This window comes from Tympanuchus pallidicinctus, unplaced genomic scaffold (genome assembly GCF_026119805.1).
Source record: "Tympanuchus pallidicinctus isolate F22 unplaced genomic scaffold, pur_lepc_1.0 scaffold3, whole genome shotgun sequence".
NCBI lineage: Eukaryota > Metazoa > Chordata > Aves > Galliformes > Phasianidae > Tympanuchus > Tympanuchus pallidicinctus.
In genome coordinates this window covers 25955678-25976886 of record NW_026294747.1, presented here as the reverse complement: position 1 = coordinate 25976886, position 21209 = coordinate 25955678, and the positions used below count along the sequence as shown (strand labels likewise).

Here is a 21209-nt window from a genome sequence, read left to right as displayed (position 1 = left end):
GTGGAAATGAAATGTGTTCAAGTATAGTTTCTCCTTCATGAACTGTAATGAGGGGGTGGAGTGATAGTGCGAGTATCTATGAGTAGTACAATGAAACCTAATCCATGGGACAAATTCTGGCATTTATTTCTTCTTTCCTGAGACATCTCAGTAGTTTCAGCCTGGCTAGCCACTTGCTCATGATCTGGGGATTTCTGAGAGCTGTAGTCATTATAGAATAACACTGATTACTGAATAATATGTGCCAGCCTTTGGGGTGAGGGCCATCTTTTTGCTTTGTGTTTATGCAGCCCCAAGCACAGCAGGGTCCTGCCCCAGGATGGACCTCCTGTATGCCAGCACAACACACATAATCGATAATAGCAGACTTAATTAGGACTTTGATCAGTCTCTCGTCCTTCTAATTCGCTGTGTTTTAAATCTCTGTGATGTCTAAATGAGGTTTGATAACAATTCTCTGTCTCTCATTTCCTCCTGTCCCGCAGGAGCACATTTACAAGCTGATGAAGAGTGACAGCTATGCGCGCTTCCTCCGTTCAAATGCTTACCAGGACTTATTGCTGGCAAAGAAGAAGGTATCTGTTGGAAAGGACATGCTTGCATCTATTTGCACCTCTTGATTCTCGCCTGCTGCTTGCTGCTAGTGTGAAAATGAAAATATTGTTTCCTTTTTAAAAACATTTTATTTAATAAGAATTTTTGTTTTCTTCACCAGGGGCACAGAGTATGGCATCCGTATGCACAACCTCAACACGTTTTTGGGAAAGTAGGATGGCCCAAGACAAAAAAAAACAAAAACAAAAAACAACACCCAGAAATTTGCTTGTCTTGCACAACAGCCTCCCAAATGCAGTGCAGGCAATTAAAACTGCAATGCCTTTTCTGTAGATGGTGTCTGTATGAGAAGCAGAACTCATCAATCTACTGATTGGTCTTGCAAATTTCACCCATTCTGCTTTTCACCTCCTCAGTCTCACCAGGTGATCTTTCCTTTGGATGCCTTACCTCTAGACTGCCCTGTAGTGATTTCCATTCTCGTTTTCCCTTGCTCTGGCCATAAAAAAGATAGTTCTTTTTTCCTTGGAGACAGGAAATAATTGCAACCCATGCAACAATTAAGGGTTTCAGCCACATTTTTTACAGGTCAGCTGATTTTGAGCTCTTTAGCATTGCTGGCACCCACATGTGCTTTGCCAGCACGGCATGTCTGCCAGGAACCCGCAGTTCAAGGTAATGAAGGAGTGGTTACCTGGTGTGTGGCAGTTCCTGCCCAAATGCCCATCCTTTTCAAGGGGCTGGGAGGTAATCTACAGGTCTCTGCACCAATAGCTGTATTCAGATGCTTCCTGCACCTCCTGACTCCTGTAAGTCTGTGTGTCCATGTGTGTTCGTGTGCATGCATATTAACATTTGTATGTCTCTCTTCTGTTTGACTTCCAGGACCACTCATAAACTGGCTCCTACAGCCTGAGCGTGGGTTTTCTCATTACCATCTTCCCTGTTGTTTTTCTGCTGCATTCTCTGTGTGCTGCCAAATTATGTTGCACTGGCACAATACCATGAAATCCCAGTGGTATTTCTGTCCTGATTGTCACTGTGTATCCTAAAAGCATGCGCAGTGTGACAGAAGGAGACAAACCCCTCTGTCCGCTATGCCTGGGACTGCAGGCAGGTGGCATGGGGCCGGTAATGGAGGGCAGCAGTCAGCCCTTTGTTTCAGAATGTCTGATTTGAGACAGCACTGTGCAGCGTTGCTTATATTTGAAAAGGTTAGATCTTCTTAGAGTTCAGAGGTGGTGGGGAAAGAAGGAAGTGCAATGCAAAGTCCTCTGATAGTATAAAGCATAAAAACCTTTGCCATCCTCTTCTCTATCAGCTTTTGGCATGTCGTCCCCATCCTCCCTCCGCTGAACACATGAGGGTTCATCTGCTTCAAAGCAGAAGGGTTTTCTCCTCCCAGCTGAGCCCATTCAAACCAGAGGCTTTTTTCTGCAGTCCTTGTTTGCTGTCAGATCAAGGCCTGGATGTGTCAGCATGACATCCTCATCCCCCCCGCAAACTGCCGGAGGAGCAGGCCTTGGTGTCATGTTAACACAGCCGTGAAAGTAAGAATCAAGTTTCTGTTAGAAAGAGCTGTGGGTGCACAAGTAAACATAGGTGCAAAAAAGGCAGTGGTATGTAGTTCTGTGTAGATGCATTGCTCACCTGCTTCACACTGTGCAAGATGGGAATTGATGTTACTCCAGAATCTGCCTAGCTCTTAGCAATCATGTTGCATTGTGTTGAGCGAGTGAGCATTTCCAAGGCAGCACAGGTACACAAATGCTGACAGAAAGAACATGAAGTTTCTGTGCATTGAGCTGCACGGTAAGAGCGTCAGTGCTTTTGGTGCAGGTTTGAGAGGCATCCATTTAAAATTCCTGTAAATATCTGGAAATCAGAAGGAAGGAAACATAGCTGTCGAAGCCTGTATAGGTGGAGGATTTGGTTTAGAGCCTGCACACAAAGTCCTGGCTTTACTGATGTGAGCAGAAATTCACTGCAGTTGTTAAAGGCTTGATGAGGTATGTCTGTCAGGAGCATGAATATGTCTTATCCACCAGATAGTGTCCTAATGCTGCCTCTATACAATACCAATATTACTTACATTGCAGAAAATAAATTTTTTTGGAAGAACAGCACTGTTCCAACTGGACTTGGGCAGAGAGAGTTGTATGCACGGAGTACATGAATGCCTATGGCTTATATTCACGCATGAATATTTCACGGGTGTGTTTATGTCTTACGGCATTTTCAGCCCTGCAGCACTGGGTCGTGGTAATCTGAGATGGCAGGACAAGGAAAAAGACTGCTGTGTGGCTAAAGTACAGGACTGGGAACCACAAAATCCATGTGTATCCTTTAGTTCCCCCCATTTACATTCTTGCGTGGTCTTGGGAGGAAAAGAAAGTTCAGCTTTACTCTGCTTCATATTCTATTCTCTGTCAAATGTAAGAATAAGAGCTACCTGCTCAGTGAAGACATCTCAAGGCTTCCTTAGTGCCTCAAAAGATGCGTGACATTGTTGGGATGCTGGGATTTGGAGTTTGGAAAACACTATAAGTTCCACATTGTACAATAACCACACACATGCGAGCTTCCACTCCCTGCTCTGAGAGTGCAGTAATGAAAGGGAGAGATATGAGAGAAGTTCCAGGCCAGGACTGAGATACGCACTACCACGCACAACTGATGCGTGGTAGTGGAGGACATAGGCTGCATACAGACCAGGCATACATTGTTTGTTTTTTTGTTTTGGATTTTTTTTCCCCTCTGTTCTTCACAATGTCATTATTAAAACCACAATACTATTGGCCTCCATCCTGCAGATTCATGGAGCTCAGCAGGGAGCAGGAGGTCAGCCTCTGGCATGGGTTTGATTGGAAGTAGCACACTGGGGAGGAGAAAGGGCTGAGGGCCTGGCCCGGCCCCCATTCACCATCTCCATGCTGGCTTCATAGTGAGCAAGGCAGAGGGCATGGGGCTGATTGCGAGGCCTCACGATCTTGAAGGTCTTTTCTAACTTGGTTGATTCTGTGAAAGGAGCAGGAAAGACCTCAAGGTGCTTTCCATTACTGTGCCCAAAAAGAAGGTGAAGCAGTGATTCTGGTGGGCATTTCCAGCTGACTGCCAGCTTGACCGGTGGCCGAACTGCTACAGCTCCCATGTTCCTGTCGGGCACATGGTAGCTTCCCACAGGCATGGGAGTGTCCCACAGGGGCTGCAGAGCTGCAGGAATGAGCTCTGCACCACGGCAGGCGCAGACTGGTGTTGCAGGGTTTTGTGCAGGACTGCCCTCATCAGCTGGCACCAAAAGGTGAGCTCACTGTGTTCAGAACAAAAAGATGCGAAGTACTTTTTCAGTCATATGGTAGCGTTGTTCGTGGCTCTTGCTTTTTCCCATTGGACAGTTACAAATGGCTGCCTGAGAAGCTGGAGACATGCTTCTAGCCTTTTCCTGAGCTGATGTCAGGGAAGTGATTACCCTTCATTTTCGTGCAGCAGCATCCCTCTGCAACACATGGTTTTCTCCTTCAGTAGCCAACAAAATGAATCCTGGGAGGGAAGGAAGGAATTTTGCAGACCTGCAGTTCAGAGGACTGAGCTTTTGAATGCATTTTCTGATTCCTTTTCAAGTCCCTGGCAAAAATGTCAGCAAGGTGGTGGCTGGGAGCTTCATGCCAGGAAGGGCAGGCTGCCTTTTTAGCGTACGCTTTTTGAAGCATTGCTTTTATCTGGAGCCTCTGTCCCAATTCTCTGTATTGCTTCCCACTGCAGATGCCATCCTTGCTTGGTCCCATCAGGGTGCATATGACCAGTGTGATTCAGTGGCAGGACTGGCTTGAATGCTATAAAGATGCTGAGCAATTTTCTCCTAATTACTTTTAATAATTAGTGTCAGCTGGTTTTCGTAAGATTTTCTACTTACGCAATTCTATGCCAGCAGAATCCACACAAAGGAACTTAAAATCAGGATGGTTAGATAAATAATTGTGGAAAAAGAAAAACTCAGAGGTAATTGTCAATAATTAGTGAATGGCTAATTGACAAGATCTGTTTTTCAGCACCCACCTGGCCTGACGTGTTCATCTACAGCAGGGGTGATGGTTTCACACTTTATCCAAATACTCATGTCCTTTGTTGTTAGCTGCTGTGTTTATGATAAGGATAGCTCCCTTCCTTTCTGCACCTACAAGGACTGCCTGACCTGGCTTGTGCATGTGGCACTTTGCAGTAGCAGTGTGTGTTTGTGCAAGTGCTGCCATTGTGCTGTACCTCTGTAGTCCATAGTCTCATCCAGCACTTTCTGGGCTGGACCCAAGATGTGTTCATGGGATACAGAAATGCCTGTCTCTTTTCTTGATTTATTTTTTTTTTTCATTATTTTTTGTTTATTATTCCTTTCCTTTGCTGGTGGGATGCAGGCAGGGGAAGCTGGGGAGCCACGCACCAGCACCCTTGCTCACTGCCAGGAAATCTACTCGTGCCAGCTCATCGCTCTGTAGCCAGCCAGCCTCAGCTGCTTTTTATTTTATTAGAGAATGTCACACTTTGACTCAGAGCTGGATGCTATGGGAATGATTGTTCCACTCAGCTGGTCCCAGCCTCCTGTCCCCATGCCAAGGCGCGGCGTTGCTGCAGCCTGTGCTTGCAAGGCATTTCTGTGGGGCACATCTGTGCTTTGGGGTGACCTGTGCCTGTTTCCCCACAATGTCCTCAGCTGCGGTAGGAAAATGGCCTCACATGCAGTGACCTGTGCTAGATGAGCTCTTGGCACACAGTGAGGTGCTCAGCATCCTTGGAGACCACCAACCTGCATTTGTGCAAGGCCGGAAGCTGCATCACTGTGCTTGAAGCAAGAACAAAGACACTGCATTTTGGCAGTAGGTACAGGAAGACTGTGCAGACCAGGTTCGGCAGTTTGATCTCCTTTGTCGCCAGTGCATTCCAATGCTTCAGCTTAAATGGCCAGTTTTCCAGCCTGTAGCAATGTGATGCTGCAGACTTCAAGTACCTTGCTCCATAGAGCCTAGCAGAGCACTGTCTTTTGTCAAGGTGTTTATTTCCCTGGGTGAAATTGTGGATTTGTCCTGGTGGCAGCCAGGGTATGTCCCTGCTTCCCCGTCAGCCACAGAGCCTGTCTTGTCACACGATGTGTGCCTTGGCTCTGTTCTCAACACTGGCTGAGGTGATATCTGTCACATAGGATGAGAACTGATGTCCCTATCCTCACAGCACCATGGCCACAACATGGAGCAGCCCAAATGTGATGCATCTACGAGAAAAGCTGAGCTTGATCACAGTAAGAGCATTGCTGAAAATGTGTTTCCTGCTGGCATTTCTTCTAACTCTCTGTCAGAGGTCTCTGTGGAAGTTCTTCCCAGGGGACCCCCTCACCCTATTTTGCTGTTGTTCTTCTTGTTCCCTTCCCACCCATCCCTTGCTTTAGGTCTCAGAGGCAAGGTGTAATGAGCTGCCACTCTCCAACGTTTTAATACATCATCTGATGAGGAGCTCCAGTGCAATGCTTATTTCCAATGCAGTATTATGCACCTTCATTGCTGTGGCTTTCTCTTAAAAATGGCTTCTTATCCCCTTCACTGCCATTTTACTTCCATCTCATTATCTCCATTTCACCGACTCACCATACTGAAATTATTTTCTCTCCTGGAAATCACCAATGCTCACAGTTTTCTGGCTGTAGTGAGCTTTGCTTCGTATTATTGAGTTTTTTCTCAGCTCCATAACAATTTTTTTCTACTAGATATGCCAACATACATGACAATAAATTATTTAGTTCCTTTTTAATGACAGTTAGATCTCCTTGTTGTCAAATGAATTGAAATGTGACAGTGAGCAGAGTTCTCATGGATACATTAACAGAGCCATGATACATACACTTGTCTTCTTGCAGTGAAGTTGAATGTCTTCTTGCATATCAATAGTTCTGGACTCAGATAGAAAAATGCCAGTGCCCCAAATTGGCTTGTGTCTTTACATGGCCTTGCATTGACATGTGAAGGCTGTCTCATGTCTTGACGTAGCCAACCGTACTGGAAATCTGCTTGTGTCCTCTGGATAAGTAAAGGAGTACATCGTTCCCTGGCAATGAGTTCGATAGGATTTTCCTTCCAGCACTGTATTCACTCACACACTGTTTTTTAATGTTGTAAAAGTTGCTGTGTTTTTTCATCTCTTGAAGTAAGTAGACAGCAGTCTCCAATCAGCTGTTTGGCAGATGTTAACCAGAATCAGAGGTCCCAGCTCAAACAGCTACAGAAGGAAAATTCAATGAACATGAAATCAATACCAATAGCTGTGAGACACAGCAATGCACAGATGCTGTTTGATCCATTCAAAAAACTCACGGGAGGAAAGGTGACATTCTCCAAGAGTAGAAGTACTGATGTTTCTCATTCTGTAAGGGGTTTTGGTTTCTCATGTTTGCTGTTGCAAACATTGATTTCTGCTTTTTATAATTTTTTTTTACAATTTTTTCCCCTTGCTGCTTCCTTATATTTTGCTGCTGTTTTGAAAAACTGCATTTAAGCTGAAGGGTTTTTTTTCTGTATTTTTTTCTCCCCACTTTATTCCCCGTTAAGCCAGAGAATGAGCAAGGTCGTAGAACTTCTCTAGAAAAGTTCACTCGCAGCATGGTAAGTTCTTTTTCTTCTCCCTCCTCCCTTTCTTCAGAACTCCATTTTTCATTGGGGGGAATGCGGATGTTTATCTTTTTATTTCAACTTTATGTTTGCAGATAGCATCTTTACAGCTTCTCTTTTAGTACCGTAGCTCATCTAAACAGCAGCTCTGAAAACGGGGTGGGTGGGGAGCAGAATTCCATCGCAGCGCTCATTCCAGCTAATCATCACTGTAAAAGCAAACTGATTTGTGTCCAGAATTAAACGGATGGATGTCTTTTTGCTGTGTGCCCACTACAGAATGTGTTCTGGCTTTTCCTTGTGCAAAGAATCAGAAAAGCATGATTCTAGTAGAACCCACCATTTCAGCTGTATCCATACTGACCTCCATGCATGATTTGTGCTGCCATATGTATATATATATATACGTAGCCATCCACTACACTGCAGCTGCTCCCTCTGTTGCCCCTGTGTGTCAGTACTCATGTAAGTAGTGATGGATGGTACCCTCTGACTTGCTCATAGTACTATCACCTGAAAAGGAGTGCAGTAACAGCAAGAAACATGACACTTTTAAACCTCTCAGATAATGGGATGGTGAGACCTCAAGGGCAGTGGGCAGAGGTCTTCTCCTCTCATCCTTCACCAATCCCTGATCTTCAGCTACTTGGGCCCTAAAGATTTTCCAGAGAAAGAGGGCAATTCTTGGCTTTCTTCTTCTCCCAGTGTTGTGCATGTATCCTGGGGTGCCCCCCTCTTGCAGTAGCACAGCTGGCTTGGTGGGAAGGGCTGGCAGAGGCAGGGGAAGTGTGCAGGATGGGATCAGCAGTGTTCATGGGGCAGCAGGGAGCTAGCACTGAAGGTATATCAACAAGTTGTTCTGGTGTTGTTTAGTATCAAGTATGTTTTGACTTGATATGCCGTACAGTTTTGGCATACCGCTGTGATATTCAGCTTTATAACAAAGATGTTGGACTGTGTATATACAGTACATATGCTTTTACTTGTGTGTTTGTGTACATTAATATATATGCATGCTATATATGTACACACACTGTATAAATATGAAACATTTGTACATCCAGATAGAAAAGAGGAAACTGCAGGTAAGTGTGAGCTATCATACAGCAAATAAACCTGGAGGGGTTCTTTCTGAACAAACTAAATGCAGAGCTTTGTAGTATATGTCTGGCAGGCTTCCTGAGGAATGTATTTATATAGTTAATGCATATGCACACATTTGAAGCATGTTGATACAAAATATATCACTGTGCCCATCTGCATATTTACTACTTTGTAAGAGTTTGCCAGAAAGAGGAACAGGCGAGATTTTTTTATTTATTTATTTATTTTAAATAAACTATGCCGATATATTTACACTGAGTAGCAAATTCTACTCCCAGATGCACCATTCAAGCTTTGAGGAGTCCTCAAAAGTACATGGGCAGCACAGCAGTAGGGCAGACATAGCAGTCCGTGTCCAGTTCAGCCTTATGCTTGGCTCCTGGCTCTGGAGGCAGAGGTGCAAAGCTGGACTGGCTCTTCTGCGTGCGCCAAGGGACGCGGTCGGCCTCGGGGAGCCGCACTCGCTCTGGGCAACGCATTGCAGATCTGACAGTCTGTTGCACCAGAGCACTTACTAATCCACCTCATTTAAAAAATGATGGCCCTGCACACGGTGGCAGGTTTATCTTATTACAATTTTCCTTTCGAATATAGCAAGGATTGACATTATGAAAGCAGAGTTAGCCTGTCTTCTTGCCCAAGTGAAGATAAATGACATCATAAAAATCAGACATCATGTATCATATATGTTATAAATAATACTTGTTACTGAGGTAATAACTTAATTTTAAAGACATACACACACACAAATCCATATATCTACATCTCTCTCTTCTGTCATATCTGATCATCTTACTAATTAAAAGGAGCCTGCTATACTATTTTTAGCTATGCAGTCTCAGCCTAGCTGTTTAAACCACAGTAGTTTCCCATCTGCTTTAGAAATGATTTAATAATCAGACAGAAGCTTAGTTCTTGTAAGCTGAGATGATCCTTCAGGGCCAAGAGTGGAAGGAGAATATATTTTAATGAGTACATTTAGGGAAACCACTGGTGTTGTTGTCTCATAGAGGAAGCTACCAAGTTTCTTCCTAACTTGTGCTGGTGGCCATTTAATGGAAGGGGAAACAAGAGTGTTTGTTTTTATTTTTCTTTGTTGCACCTTGCAGCATCCTGGGTTCTCTCTCCAAAGCAGCAGTGGTTGCTCAGCAATAACAGGGATTATGGGGATACTGGCCTCAGCAGGTAACTTCAAGTGATAAACCTGGGCTGTGATATTCTGACTTGATTTTGAACTTTTAAAAATCACACTATTCCAAGGAAGGAATTATCTCTCTTAAGTAAACTGGTGTTAAATTTTCTAACTCAGTATTGAGGCACTGACCTAGTATTGAGCACATCTCTACACTTTATTCCCAGCTGGCACTTGTTTGTGAAGGCACGCACAGGGCTTTTGAGAGTGCCAGAGTTCAATTTCTGTGCTTTAAGAATGTTGCCAGATATTGGATATAGCGTTTGTTTGGAATTGTCATAACTTCTGTCTGAATCATTTGACATCTCATGCTGTTAGTTGTTGTGTTCCTGGGCCGAGAAAGCTCTGGTCCTGAATAAGATGAAAAAGTTCCTGCTTTGCTCTTCCATCAATGGAATATGAGAGAAGAGTGATAGGACCTGGCAGCTCCCAGGTGAAGCAGCTGCCATGGGGAGCCAAAAATGCAAATGCAAAGACTTTTGGCTACATATTGGAGTCTATGGGATATCTCTTACCTGTGTTTTCTTTGCCCTACGTCCTTCCTCAAGTAGTAGTTGGCCACTGCAGCATATGCTCTGGCATGATTTGTAGAGGCACATCATAGCTGCTTGCAACCTATGTTTGGATATGGTAAACTACAGCTTGTATTTTATCTTTCATTGTTACAGTTTGTAAGAAGTGAAATATTTAATAGGAAAAGGAGCCCTCCTGGTAACTTTTAGGGGAAATGCAAGTATGCAGTGAGACTAAGAGACTCCGGAAATTTACTTTAAATTTAGAGTAGTAGAAGATATCAGGTACAGAAGAGAGATGCACTGTGAAATGTATCCAAGGAATTGGGGAATATTTCCAAGTGGTAAATTAAACACATTGCAGAAAGAATGAGGTGAAAGAGAAGGTGGTCTGTGTTTGGTTTACATGAGGATTGGGCTGTAGGTTAAGAATAGAAGAATAGAACTTCTCTAATGAGCTTTCATTTAAAGAACCTTAGACATTATGAATGGAGCATCTTGTACAGGACAGCAAGTCAATGAAGACCAAGGATTGTTTCCTTTCTCAGTCATATGTGAATAACTGAATTGACAGAAGGGCTCAGCTTTATTAGCTGTATGAGACAGAACTGCAGGAGGCAGCAGGCAGGGGCTGGTCAGCAGGAGCTGCTTCAAGTCTATGAGGTAGCAGCAGTTGGTGTTTGCATTCTCATCCAGGAGCCTTGCAGACAGAGTCTCACATGTAATTCCTTCGTGTCTGTAAAGCCAGTGTCCTTCCATGGTTTCTTATGGAAGGGTGAGTTTTCTAAGAATATTACTGGAGAGCCTATACTTTATATTTGTTTTATATAATTTCTGCCTGATGTCTGAAGTGCACTCCTTCTTGCAGTGATTCAAACAGTATTCTCAGAGTAGCACTTCCTCTACTTTAGTTTTCTGGTACGTCTTAGTGATTTCATGCTGAACTGTCCTTGGCTCAGGCCTGTATGTTTATCCCAATTCAGTGTGGTGAAGCTACTGTTCTCTGCAAAACCTCAAGTCCCATGCTTCGTCCATGTTTATCTATTCCCTTGCATTATGCAGCTACAATAGCCTCGTTGTCTATCCTGCCTATGTGGCTGTCCCCTCCCAGATGCTTTCAGCAGTATTCTCCTCCAGCTATGTCTTGTTACCCCTTCTCTCACTTTCCTATATTCCCAACCCTTGACTGCATCCCTTGGCCACTGTTACTGGCCCTTGCTGTTCAGAATTGCATGTCCTCTTGTTTTGTCTGCTGTTGGATCAAAGTCCGAGTCACACTCTGACTCTCCCGGTCCTTATTCCTAATTCATGAGTATGAAGTCACGCACGTAAAATGTATCAGGAGGGTCTTACCTTCCTCAGGTGAACTGTATATTTTGTGCAGTTGTATGTCACCATGATGTGTTACAAATACTAACCATGAACACAGTTCACGGGGTAGGACTGTAGGAGGAATTGCTGCCTGATATCATCATTTCTCTCTTTTCAGCTGGCTCCTTGATAATGTCATAGAACTGTCATAAACTTACCAGCTTTTCTACTTTTTTACTTTCACAGCTCTACTTAATTGCATAAATAGATAACTGCATTTGAGGGAATGGAAAGTATTCATGACCTGCAATATAATAAAGCCAAAAGTTTAAGCCATTATGGCTAGAAAATACAGTGAGACGAAGTGTGGATAGTAGAAGGTGATACCCTGAAATGCTGATGAAATGGGTGTCAGGAACAGACAGTTAGAAGGGAAGGATGTAGGAATGGATGCCAAAACTTCTTAGATTTGGCACCAAGAAAAGCCATCTGGAAAAAGGATTATTTTTATCTTTGGATGTTGTCTTACTTAAAAAGAAAATTTGCTTGTTCCAGTACTCAAATCATTAACAAATACTGTCTCTACTGGGAAAAGGTTCTTGCATTCTATAGATGTGGGAAGCACCAGAACATACGTAAAGCATGAGGGGACCCAGTGCGCACTGACAACTTGCCTGTTATGTGCAGTAACCAGTCAGTGGCTAGCCCTGCTTGGAGCCGCATGCCTGGGGCGTAAGTGCACGTACTGACAGAACTCTGCATGCTTGTGTGCACTACATCTGTTCCTGGTACCCACAGAGTGCCCTACCTGTACAATGTGTGGGCTGGATAGGTTTATGCTGCACGCTCAGTTCAGGAAATGGCGGGTTGCATGTATTGCATGTACATTGTGTTATCCATTCGGTATGCAGGTCTACTTCAAAAGATAAGTATTCTTCATTTCTCATGGGTAAGTTACTCTTCACTTCCTACCCTTAAAACGCTGCTGTGTGGTTCTGCTGGCACAGGATGGCCACTGCATTGGCCCCAGAGGACACTGCTCCTGCACTGGGTGAGTGATCCCTGCTTGCACCATCTTTGGGATACTTCTGAATGAAAGGCCCTATTTGGAGTTCAGGATATGCTTACTATTAATTTACTGCCTTTTATTCCAGCTGCATACAAATTCAAGAAGATAAAACTACCTTCTACATGCTGCGGTTACTGAATCACGACCTCAGCAAGGATTTCTGGGGAGAGGGCTTGAGCCCTTCTGTGATTTCAGCCAGGCTGATATTCCAGCACCAACAGAAAGCATCTTTTAAACAGGCATACGGTAGCAGGGATGGGCTGACACCTAGAAAGGCCCAGTAAAACAAACAGGGATGGGGCACATTTTCAGGCAGGTTCTCAAACACCACTGAGCTGCACTTGCCTGGGAAGTTCTCTACTGGACAGGATCTGGGCTATCTGCACCATGCAGCACCTGGTGAGCATCGGCACTGGAACTGTGTGGTCTCTTAGGGTCATCCCTTCACAGGATGAGTTGGAGCAGTCCACAGACTGCTTGAACTAATGCCAAAATGGGCCCTAACACATTCTTAGATACGCAGGGCCCAAAATGCTTCCCAGCAGAAGTGGGGATGCATCCACCTTCCCGGTGCTGCTGGGAAGGCAGAGGAGAGCTCCAGCATTCTTGGAGCTGCTTAAGGAGTTGGTGAGTACTGGGCTCATATATGTTCCTTGTTTGTTTTACATGTAGTGGTGCACCAGGGATTCTGAAAGCAAAGCGTAGCATCTGCTTAGAAAGCATGGGAAAATCTCAAAAAATAAGGCAGGGATGGATGATACCAATTTTAATTGGACTACAGCACTGATCTGCTTTTATATCCCATCATATTAATTGAAAAAGGGGATAAATTGAAATGGAGATGTCAGATGTAGAAGCCTGACCCTGGTTAGCAGAGCTGTGAGCAGCTCAGGCACCTTGGTACCAGCAGCAGACTCATGCTGCACCATGTTGGGGTGACTCTTGAGATGGTGCTGGTGGCAACGGATGAGCATCCTGCATGCTGCTGTTGTGCTTGCCCTCTACAGCAGCTCCAGGGATCAGTCTGTGTCAGCATGGAGTTGATGGTGTTGTCCATGATAGTCTGTGTGCTTCTTTAAGTGATATCTGTTCATAGTTTGTATTTATTTTGCATTGAACTAAGTTATTTTCCTTTATTGTTTATGTTTTTAACTCTGTTTTGTACTTAACTTTGTTAATTTGTGTTGCTTATTTTATGTTTGCAGTGTATCTTCTCATGAAAAAAAACAAGTCTAATAAAAGAATTTTTTTTTAAATGATACTAGAATAAGATTTCCCCAAGATGTACTCTAACACTGAGAATCAAGGAGTACTGGCAGGGCTAGGGCACTGGAAATCTTCTCCTTTGGTTGGTTGCAGGACACTGCCTGCCCACTCCCAGAGTTGTCAAAGTGCAGTAGCTAGAAGTTACGGAATTGCGTGGTGCCTGTCAGCATGTGAAAAAGCTTAAATTGCAGCTGGTGGGAGATTTGCTCACCTCCAGCGGTACACAGAGCAGTCCCAGTCCTCTGCTGAGGTCTTACAGAGGGATGGAGATGTACTACTCCCCGGGAGATGGCCTCTCCCCCAGGAAAGCGATCCTTCTGGTTGGGGAAGGGACAGCACCAGGGAGCAGAAGGGGATGGAGAGCGATTAGTGGAGTCAGCTGTAGCAGAGTCCTAAGTGGGTGGGTGAGGAGTGTGGAGTGGAGTGGCATGACAGTGCTTTGTTTGTGTTGCTGTGGTAAAGAGTTGAGCACCAGAAACATCCCACACGCTTCCTCAGCCTCACTACTGGGGACAAATACCACCCGATGTTAAGGTAAGTGCCTGATGGGGTGCATGGGAGTGCTGGCCTGTGCGTGCTGCTGGTGGTGAGCGACTGCATGTTGTGCATGTGAGCTGCACTGTGTGCTGGGCACAGCATGCCACTTGTGTGAAACTACAGGTATGGGACAAAACTAAACCGTCTACTTACAAAAAAAACACAATTCACATCCCCTGCCTTCTCTCTTACTAGGCCAAGTGCTGCCTTTGGTAGAGGAAAGAAAAGAGCAAGGTGGAAAGTGGTGGCTTGTGCAAGAGATTTGAAAGGAGATCTGCCTAGTTTTTCTGTCAATCCCAGATGGGCTTTTCCCCCTCTTGTTTGCTTTTTGCCTGTGTTAAGTTGCTGAATTCTGTTTCATTCAGATAACTGCTAATTGCATTTTATATTTTAGTTTTGTAGCTGTTCAGCCATAGAAAGTGCTGTGTACATCCAGTAGCCTGTGGGTCGCTTCGGCAGGGTGTGGTAAGAGCCCTGCTAATCCTGGGGCCAGCTGGTCCCCTCCCAGGCACACAGCCGTGTGGAGGGTGGGCCCCAGAACTTGGAAACCCCCTTCTGGGGGGAAATTTCAGAAGGTCTATTAAGAATTCCCTGACTTTTTCCTTAGGTTACTCCAGATTGTAAGGTTGCACTCTGTATGACAGAGTAAAAGAAGAGCTGTAGTGTGCTGAGCTCAAGACGTTGTGCTCTGTCAGCAAAGCTTAGGTGAAACTTCTGGAAGTAAGGCAGGAGCTATAGATGTTTTTGTGCACTGGGGAAAGGAGAGCTAGAAATGTGGGCCAGGAGCTGGCTTCCTGCTAAGCAAAGACAGTGGAAGGAAAAAAATCATTTATCTTGGCTGAGCCTGTTTAAAGAAAATGTGAGGTCTTTTGTAATGACCTAAAACTTCATCTACCTGTCAGTGATCTCACTAAGAGAATCCTGACCCAACGCCAGATCAGACCCAAAAGGACCCTTGAAGTTCTCTGGCATACTTTGCACCCAGCTATGCTGTAGCTACCCAAGATACAGGTATGTGTCTTACCCCGGCCATCTGAGGCGATGTGGGCCAGCCTCGCTTCTCAGCTGGCCACCCCACTGCAGGGGCGCTTCTTTCCAGGGGCGCTGAAGCATGTCGCACAAGCTGGGGTTTATGTTGTATCTGTCTGGTGGAAAGCTAAGTATAGCATTCCCAAATGTGCTGTGTCTCCTTCTGAACCTTGTGCTACAGAAGCATGGGAAGATTAAAAAGAAGCAGAAATAAGAGGGACCAGTTGCTATATCTTTGAGAAGAAAAATCCCAAATCATGTGCCCACAAACCAGTAACATTCAGCCTGCAGGTGCTCACCCCATTCAGGCCCCAAAAGTGAGGCTGATCCTTGGGTTAGAACAAATGTGTGTGTGGCTGGAGACCACTGAGGAACCAAAGCAGTGCAGTATGTATTCTAAAGCTCTCTCAGTGTTAATCCATGTGTGCTGGCTTCTTTTTCTACCCATCTTGCTGCTGCTGTGCCAGCCAAGACTGGGCCAGACCCACAGCATCGAGCCCACTGCAGAGCCAGGAGCTACGTCCACAGTGCCAAAGGAAGCTGTGAGGGAGTGCTGCAACATCTTGCACTGCCAAACAAGATGCTGAGGCGGGAGCTGGCGTGTCCCCAGCTGCCTGCCACAGAGAAGATAACAGAGAAGCTGACTGGCTGCCTTTATCTAGGGCCATTATAAAAACCCAATGAGTATTCATTGGTTTTTTTCCTAAGGAGCTATCCAAATACAGGTATAAATATTTTTTTTTTTCCTAAAACCAGCCATGTTATGGCTCCAGAAGTTAACATCTGGATGTTTACCTTCTTTTCCTTCAAATTGGGCTTAAGAATCAGTGCTTCCTCAGCACCCTTTCACTGGTGTTCACAATAGCAGTGTGTGCTGACCATGCCTGCAGCTCCTGCAGAGGACTTACCACCCCCTGGGATTGCACTGGCCCAAGCTCCCCAGGAGTTTGTTCAAAAATGAGAATTTGATTTACAGTGAAAGAAAATAGGCTTATCTTAAGCAGCAGCAGTGCCATACAGCAGCTGGGCCCCAGGAGAGAGCCTACAAAATGGTGGTGGTGGCACTCCCATCCCAGGAGGGATGGTCCAAGCAACAGCACTGTTTGTCACAGCAGAGTGTGGTCATGTGATCAGCCCAGCAAATTGCTTGATAAAGGCTGCATGTTTGAGTGGTAACATCAGGCTTCTGCAGATAGCTACTGCATCCATCTGCTGTAGTCTTGAATGGGAAGAGATGAGGAAACAAAGAGGCTGACGGGTCCTTTTTTCTTGGAATGTTAATGTGTTAATCTAGAGAACAGACCCGGATCTGTTCAAACTGCTCGTATGATCCGTGGCAGAGGTTTGGCCCGGACCAAAGGGCACACTTAAGAGTCTGAGAACAGGAGTCACGAACACAGGACTATTCTCAGTAGGTGATTTGGATGTGGCCACCTGGTTTTTAAGAGTAATTGGGGTGAATTACCACCCTAAGCTACTGATTTTCCATACCTTGTGGGTATAAACTCCATGCCAGTTCTGATTTTCCTTCCCTTTGCGCTCTGAATTTGTTGCAAGGTGATCAAACAACTTCTCTAGTTGGAATTGGCTGGATGGTCACATTCAAAGAGTTGCAGTCAACAGTTCAATATCTGGGTTGAGACCAGGGACAAGTGTTGTCTGCAGGGGTGGACAAGCAGTGACTGAGGCCAGTTAGCCACAACTCACCTTGCAAAATCCAGGGGTAAAATTGCAGGTAACTGAAAAACCCTCACCAACAGTCCCCATCTCGTGGCAGCTGCTTCACTCACACTGTGGGTCTCCTGTCTGTCTGTTTGTCTGTGCCTTCCTCCAGGGAAAGTCTCTGGCCAGCAAGCGCCTGACGGGCCTGATGCAGTCCTCCTGACAGTCACCCCACCAGTCTGCCACCTCACCAGGGAGGGCAGGGTGCCATGGAGGACAGCAGGAGCAGAGAGCAGCTCAGCGAGGGACAGCCCGCCTGTCACCAATTACATCAACACTTTATCTGCACAGCTTCGTAGTGACACCGAGCTCTGCATGGGGACTTGGATTCCTGCTTGGGTTTGTAGGAGCACAAGCCACAGTACACAGGAAGCAAGACAATGGCTTGGTGTGTTGTTATTTGAGGAAACAGACTTCACCACTGCTTGGAGAAAGAGGAACTGAGAGAGATCAGTGGTTTTGCTTCACCTCTTCTCTTCCTAGCACAGACACGGCTATAAAAGATGCCACTGCAATCCCATTTGCTCCTTTTCCTGTGGCCATCTGGATCCAATAAAATATCTGCTGGAAGCTGCTGCTCCTTTCCACAAAGTATCAAATGCATCTCTCCTGCAGATCCATTGACTTTAGCTTTGTTTTTAATTTCCTATGTCTCTCCTCCTTTAAAATATCAGGAAAAAATGGCCCTCACTAAGTTTGTCACTCGCTGTCCTTCCAATGGCATGTAGCATGTCCAAAGACGATGGTCAGATCCTCGTCCAAAGGCAGGAGACTTTGAGTGGCTTACATCACCTGAGGATCTGCCCCACTGCGTCAGACTGATCTTGGTGCACATCCTCCGACATTGGCGGGGTTGCTCTGCATGTACGTTTAGTGCAAGACTGCCTGACGTAGTTGTGTTTTAGATGTATGACGCACATATGCACAAACACACAGACACACACATGCGGTATTTAAAAGTGAGCTGTTTTCTATTGTATTTGGCTTTCTATTTATTTGAGGTTTTGCATACTTGCTTAATGATGGATGTTCAAGTTTTATTCCAAGTAGGTAGAACTGAACCACTTAGAGGAAATTTAGCCCTGATTACAGTGGGCCAAAATCTGTTCATGCGTATACAGGGGAAAGTAACTCTGCTGTAGGCATGTGTAATGGAGAGCAAAATTCAGTCTGCAGCAAGGAGAGATCTGATGGAGAAAGGCTTGTCAGAAGAAGTTTGTGGCTGTGCAGATGCTTGGGTGCCTGTGTTTCACCTGATGTAGAGCCCGTGAATACAAATGCAAGAGATGACCCAATAGCTTGTTTCAGAACGTGGGTATTACAGAGGTTAGGATGAAGACGGACCTGGAGTGACTTGGTTAATGACAAAACTCACATTACACTAGCTGCAGATATGTAAAATGGATTGCATTCACATACAGTATACTGCCTATATACAAAATTTTCAATTTCAATTGACTTAGTACCACGAAACCTGTAGTTTTTAAGCAGTTCAGATCTGAAGTGTATGTGAAAATAGACACTTGGTCTTCTTCCCTTATGCCAAGCCAAGCTGGTTTGGTTTTTGTTTTGTTTTGTTTTGTTATTTGGTTTTTGTTTTGTGTGTGTGTGTGTGTGCAGGTGGTAGAAATTGCTATATGGGTACATGTCTGCATTCCTATCTAGGAAAAATTATCTATCTTGCTAAGTAGACAGCTGGCTACCAACCATATTTATTTCTGTGGCAAATATTATCCTAATATCTGAGGCTAATGTATGCATAAAATCAGGCCAGCATAGTTTTCACCAGTAAAAGAATTTTCCCTCTTTACCCATGAATTTTCTCATTTTGATACCTCAATTATTTTTCCCAGACAGCTCTTGATATCAATTTTACATAAGGTCTATAGGACTCTACACCTGCATGACTATACAGTAGAGTACTGAGTACGGTATTTGTTGTTTACACTTACTTACCTAGTTCCTATAATAGGCCTATTAACTGGGATCTTCAGACCAAATTCCTCCTACATACGTGGCAATACATGGCAAATGAGAGCTCCAGGACTGCAGAATCATCATGGCTGTGCACGTACATACAGGTAACATTTTCCTCTCATGGAGACATTCGGGTCTTTGCTGATTGTCACTAAACCATCTCAGCAGGACCTGTCCATTCCATGCTGACCATCCAGCCAAAGGCTCCCCTCTGGTAGTAGTAAGTGTTTGTGCAACAGTCCCAGTTGTCCAGCCATGCACATTCAAACGTGTCCCCCTGTGCCACCCCTAAGAACGTGCTGTGTGCTGCCTGTAGGTAATTTGCTGGGTTTGAACAGCCAAGAGCATGGGGGAACTGCGGACAGTGAGTATGCATATGGGCATACATCAGGGGGCCTGGATGCTGAACAGCTTGCTATCTAAATGCACACTGGCACAGCTAATCTGCTCAGCAGCGGCAAGCCAAGCGGATGGAGCTACGTATGCTCTGTAGAGGGGAGAGCTCCCCTCCTAGCTTCCTGCCCAAATTTCTCTGAGACAAACATCATGAGATCAGAAAGGGTCTCCTCCTGGGAGCACATACAAATGGCTGTTCATGTGTCTTCACATATGACAATGCTAATGTGTAAGTATTTCCATGCAACCTGCATCCTTGAATTACTGCTGTTTAATGACATCACTTATTGCAAGTGATGCTTCTCTTGCGCACTCGCCAGTGAGCACCACCCACTGAGTGCTGCAAGCAGTAATCTGCTGCTTTATAAGCATCCATGTCTTCCAGCTACCTCATCGCCCAGAAGATGAGTTAGGAAATCAGTTTTTCACCTCTCCTTATGTTCTCAATGGCATTGTTTCAATGAAAAGCAGGCTTGGAAAGCTTTTACAATCTCCATGCTGTGAGAGCTAGCCACCAGGCATCCCATACCTGCAGGGCTATAGCTGTGAAATACAGCTGTACATTATTATTTGGATAATGGAATATCCAAAGCATTAATGATCATCATAGTGGGCCAGCACCAGGACAAGCACGAGGAGGTTTTGACAGGTCAGTGCAATGTTAGGCTAAGGCAAATGGATTAATACATTCTATGTATGTATAACTCAGTGCTAAAATCCCATAGAGTACTGTAATAAAATGGTAGCAGGGCATAAAAAGCCACAGTAAGCTGACATAATAATACCAGGATAAATGTAGCAATAAGGTAACACAGGCCACTGCAGTAAAGTAGCATTTTGGTAATGCAGCAATAAGACACAACAGGACGCTGCAGTAAACTAGTTTGGGGAGTAAGGCAGTAGTGATGGCATGTGTGGGCAGTCTGGTGTATTTGTGTCAGGTACTGCAGCAATAAAGCCAACACAAGGTGTGCAAGTAATAAGTTACTACAGTAACAGCAACACAATGCACTGTACAGCTATATCAGGAAGCTTCCATGCTGCAGGCAAGTCCTACAAGACATGGTAATGAGACAAGGCAACATGTGCCCCATTTCTATAAAAAATGGGTCTTTTCTCTGCATAGTAACTAAGGTCCTGGAATCGTCTCATCAACACCAATACCATCCACTCCTGCTTTCAAGAAAGCTGAGGTGAGAGCATTCCCCCATTCAAACTCTTATATTGGTCTGGAAATAATGACTTGACTTGTCTTTTTGGCCAAATTTGCACAGATGGTGGGGTTCTTCAGTCACTCCTCATTCAGGTGACACTGGCAATTCATTGGTCCTTTGCCTTGGGAAGGCTTTGGCTCTGTCAACTTCTGGAATGGGTGGTGCTTTCAGACTACAGCTATTTCTGTTCTGGGGGGAGATGGGAAACTAGGTACAGGACATCTGACTGTACTGTCCTGTTTCCTGAAATGCACAAATAAATTGAGCATCCTGGAAAAGTCAAAGCAATGAGGACCGAATCTGTTCTGTCTGTCATGCACACATGGAGAATCTTGCCAGAATCAGTGGGAACCCGATGTACGCCCACGGGACCAGTTCTCAGTGTCACCAGGTGGGTGGCTGGTGGTGGGTGCTTCTTCAAGTCGTGTTTCTCGTTGCCTTCCTGCTTTTCCTTTTTCTATTTTTTTTTTTTTTTTTTTTTTTTTTTTTTTTTATCACCACCTTTGTGAGAAATGTCTTTAGAAAAAATCAGTTTGCTGTAAAACAACGTGTAGCAAGGTGGTCAATGAGTAGGTGGATGGATTGCTTTCTTTGTAGCCCTTTGTAAAGGGTAAAGCATTCTGGGGAGAAAAAAAAAAAAAAAAGAAACAACAAAACCCACACAACAAAACAGCATCC

The 21209-nt window shown here is 44.8% G+C and overlaps 1 protein-coding gene across 8 annotated transcripts in view; it reads left to right on the top strand.

Moving 5' to 3' along the window:
* The window catches only part of RGS6 (regulator of G protein signaling 6), a 231979-nt gene extending 211164 nt beyond the window's left edge, over positions 1–20815 (top strand). For 4 of the 8 annotated variants that reach the window (XM_052693953.1, XM_052693955.1, XM_052693954.1 and 1 more), the window contains 2 exons: positions 486–575; positions 7143–20815. In XM_052693953.1, the coding sequence (XP_052549913.1) occupies positions 486–575; positions 7143–7301 (249 nt within the window). In that variant the 3' untranslated portion in view covers positions 7302–20815. The remainder of the gene's footprint in view (positions 1–485; positions 576–7142) is intronic. The other 4 variants (XR_008209171.1, XR_008209172.1, XM_052693956.1 and 1 more) reach the window with 4 other exon arrangements.
* The last annotated feature ends 394 nt before the right edge of the window (positions 20816–21209 follow it).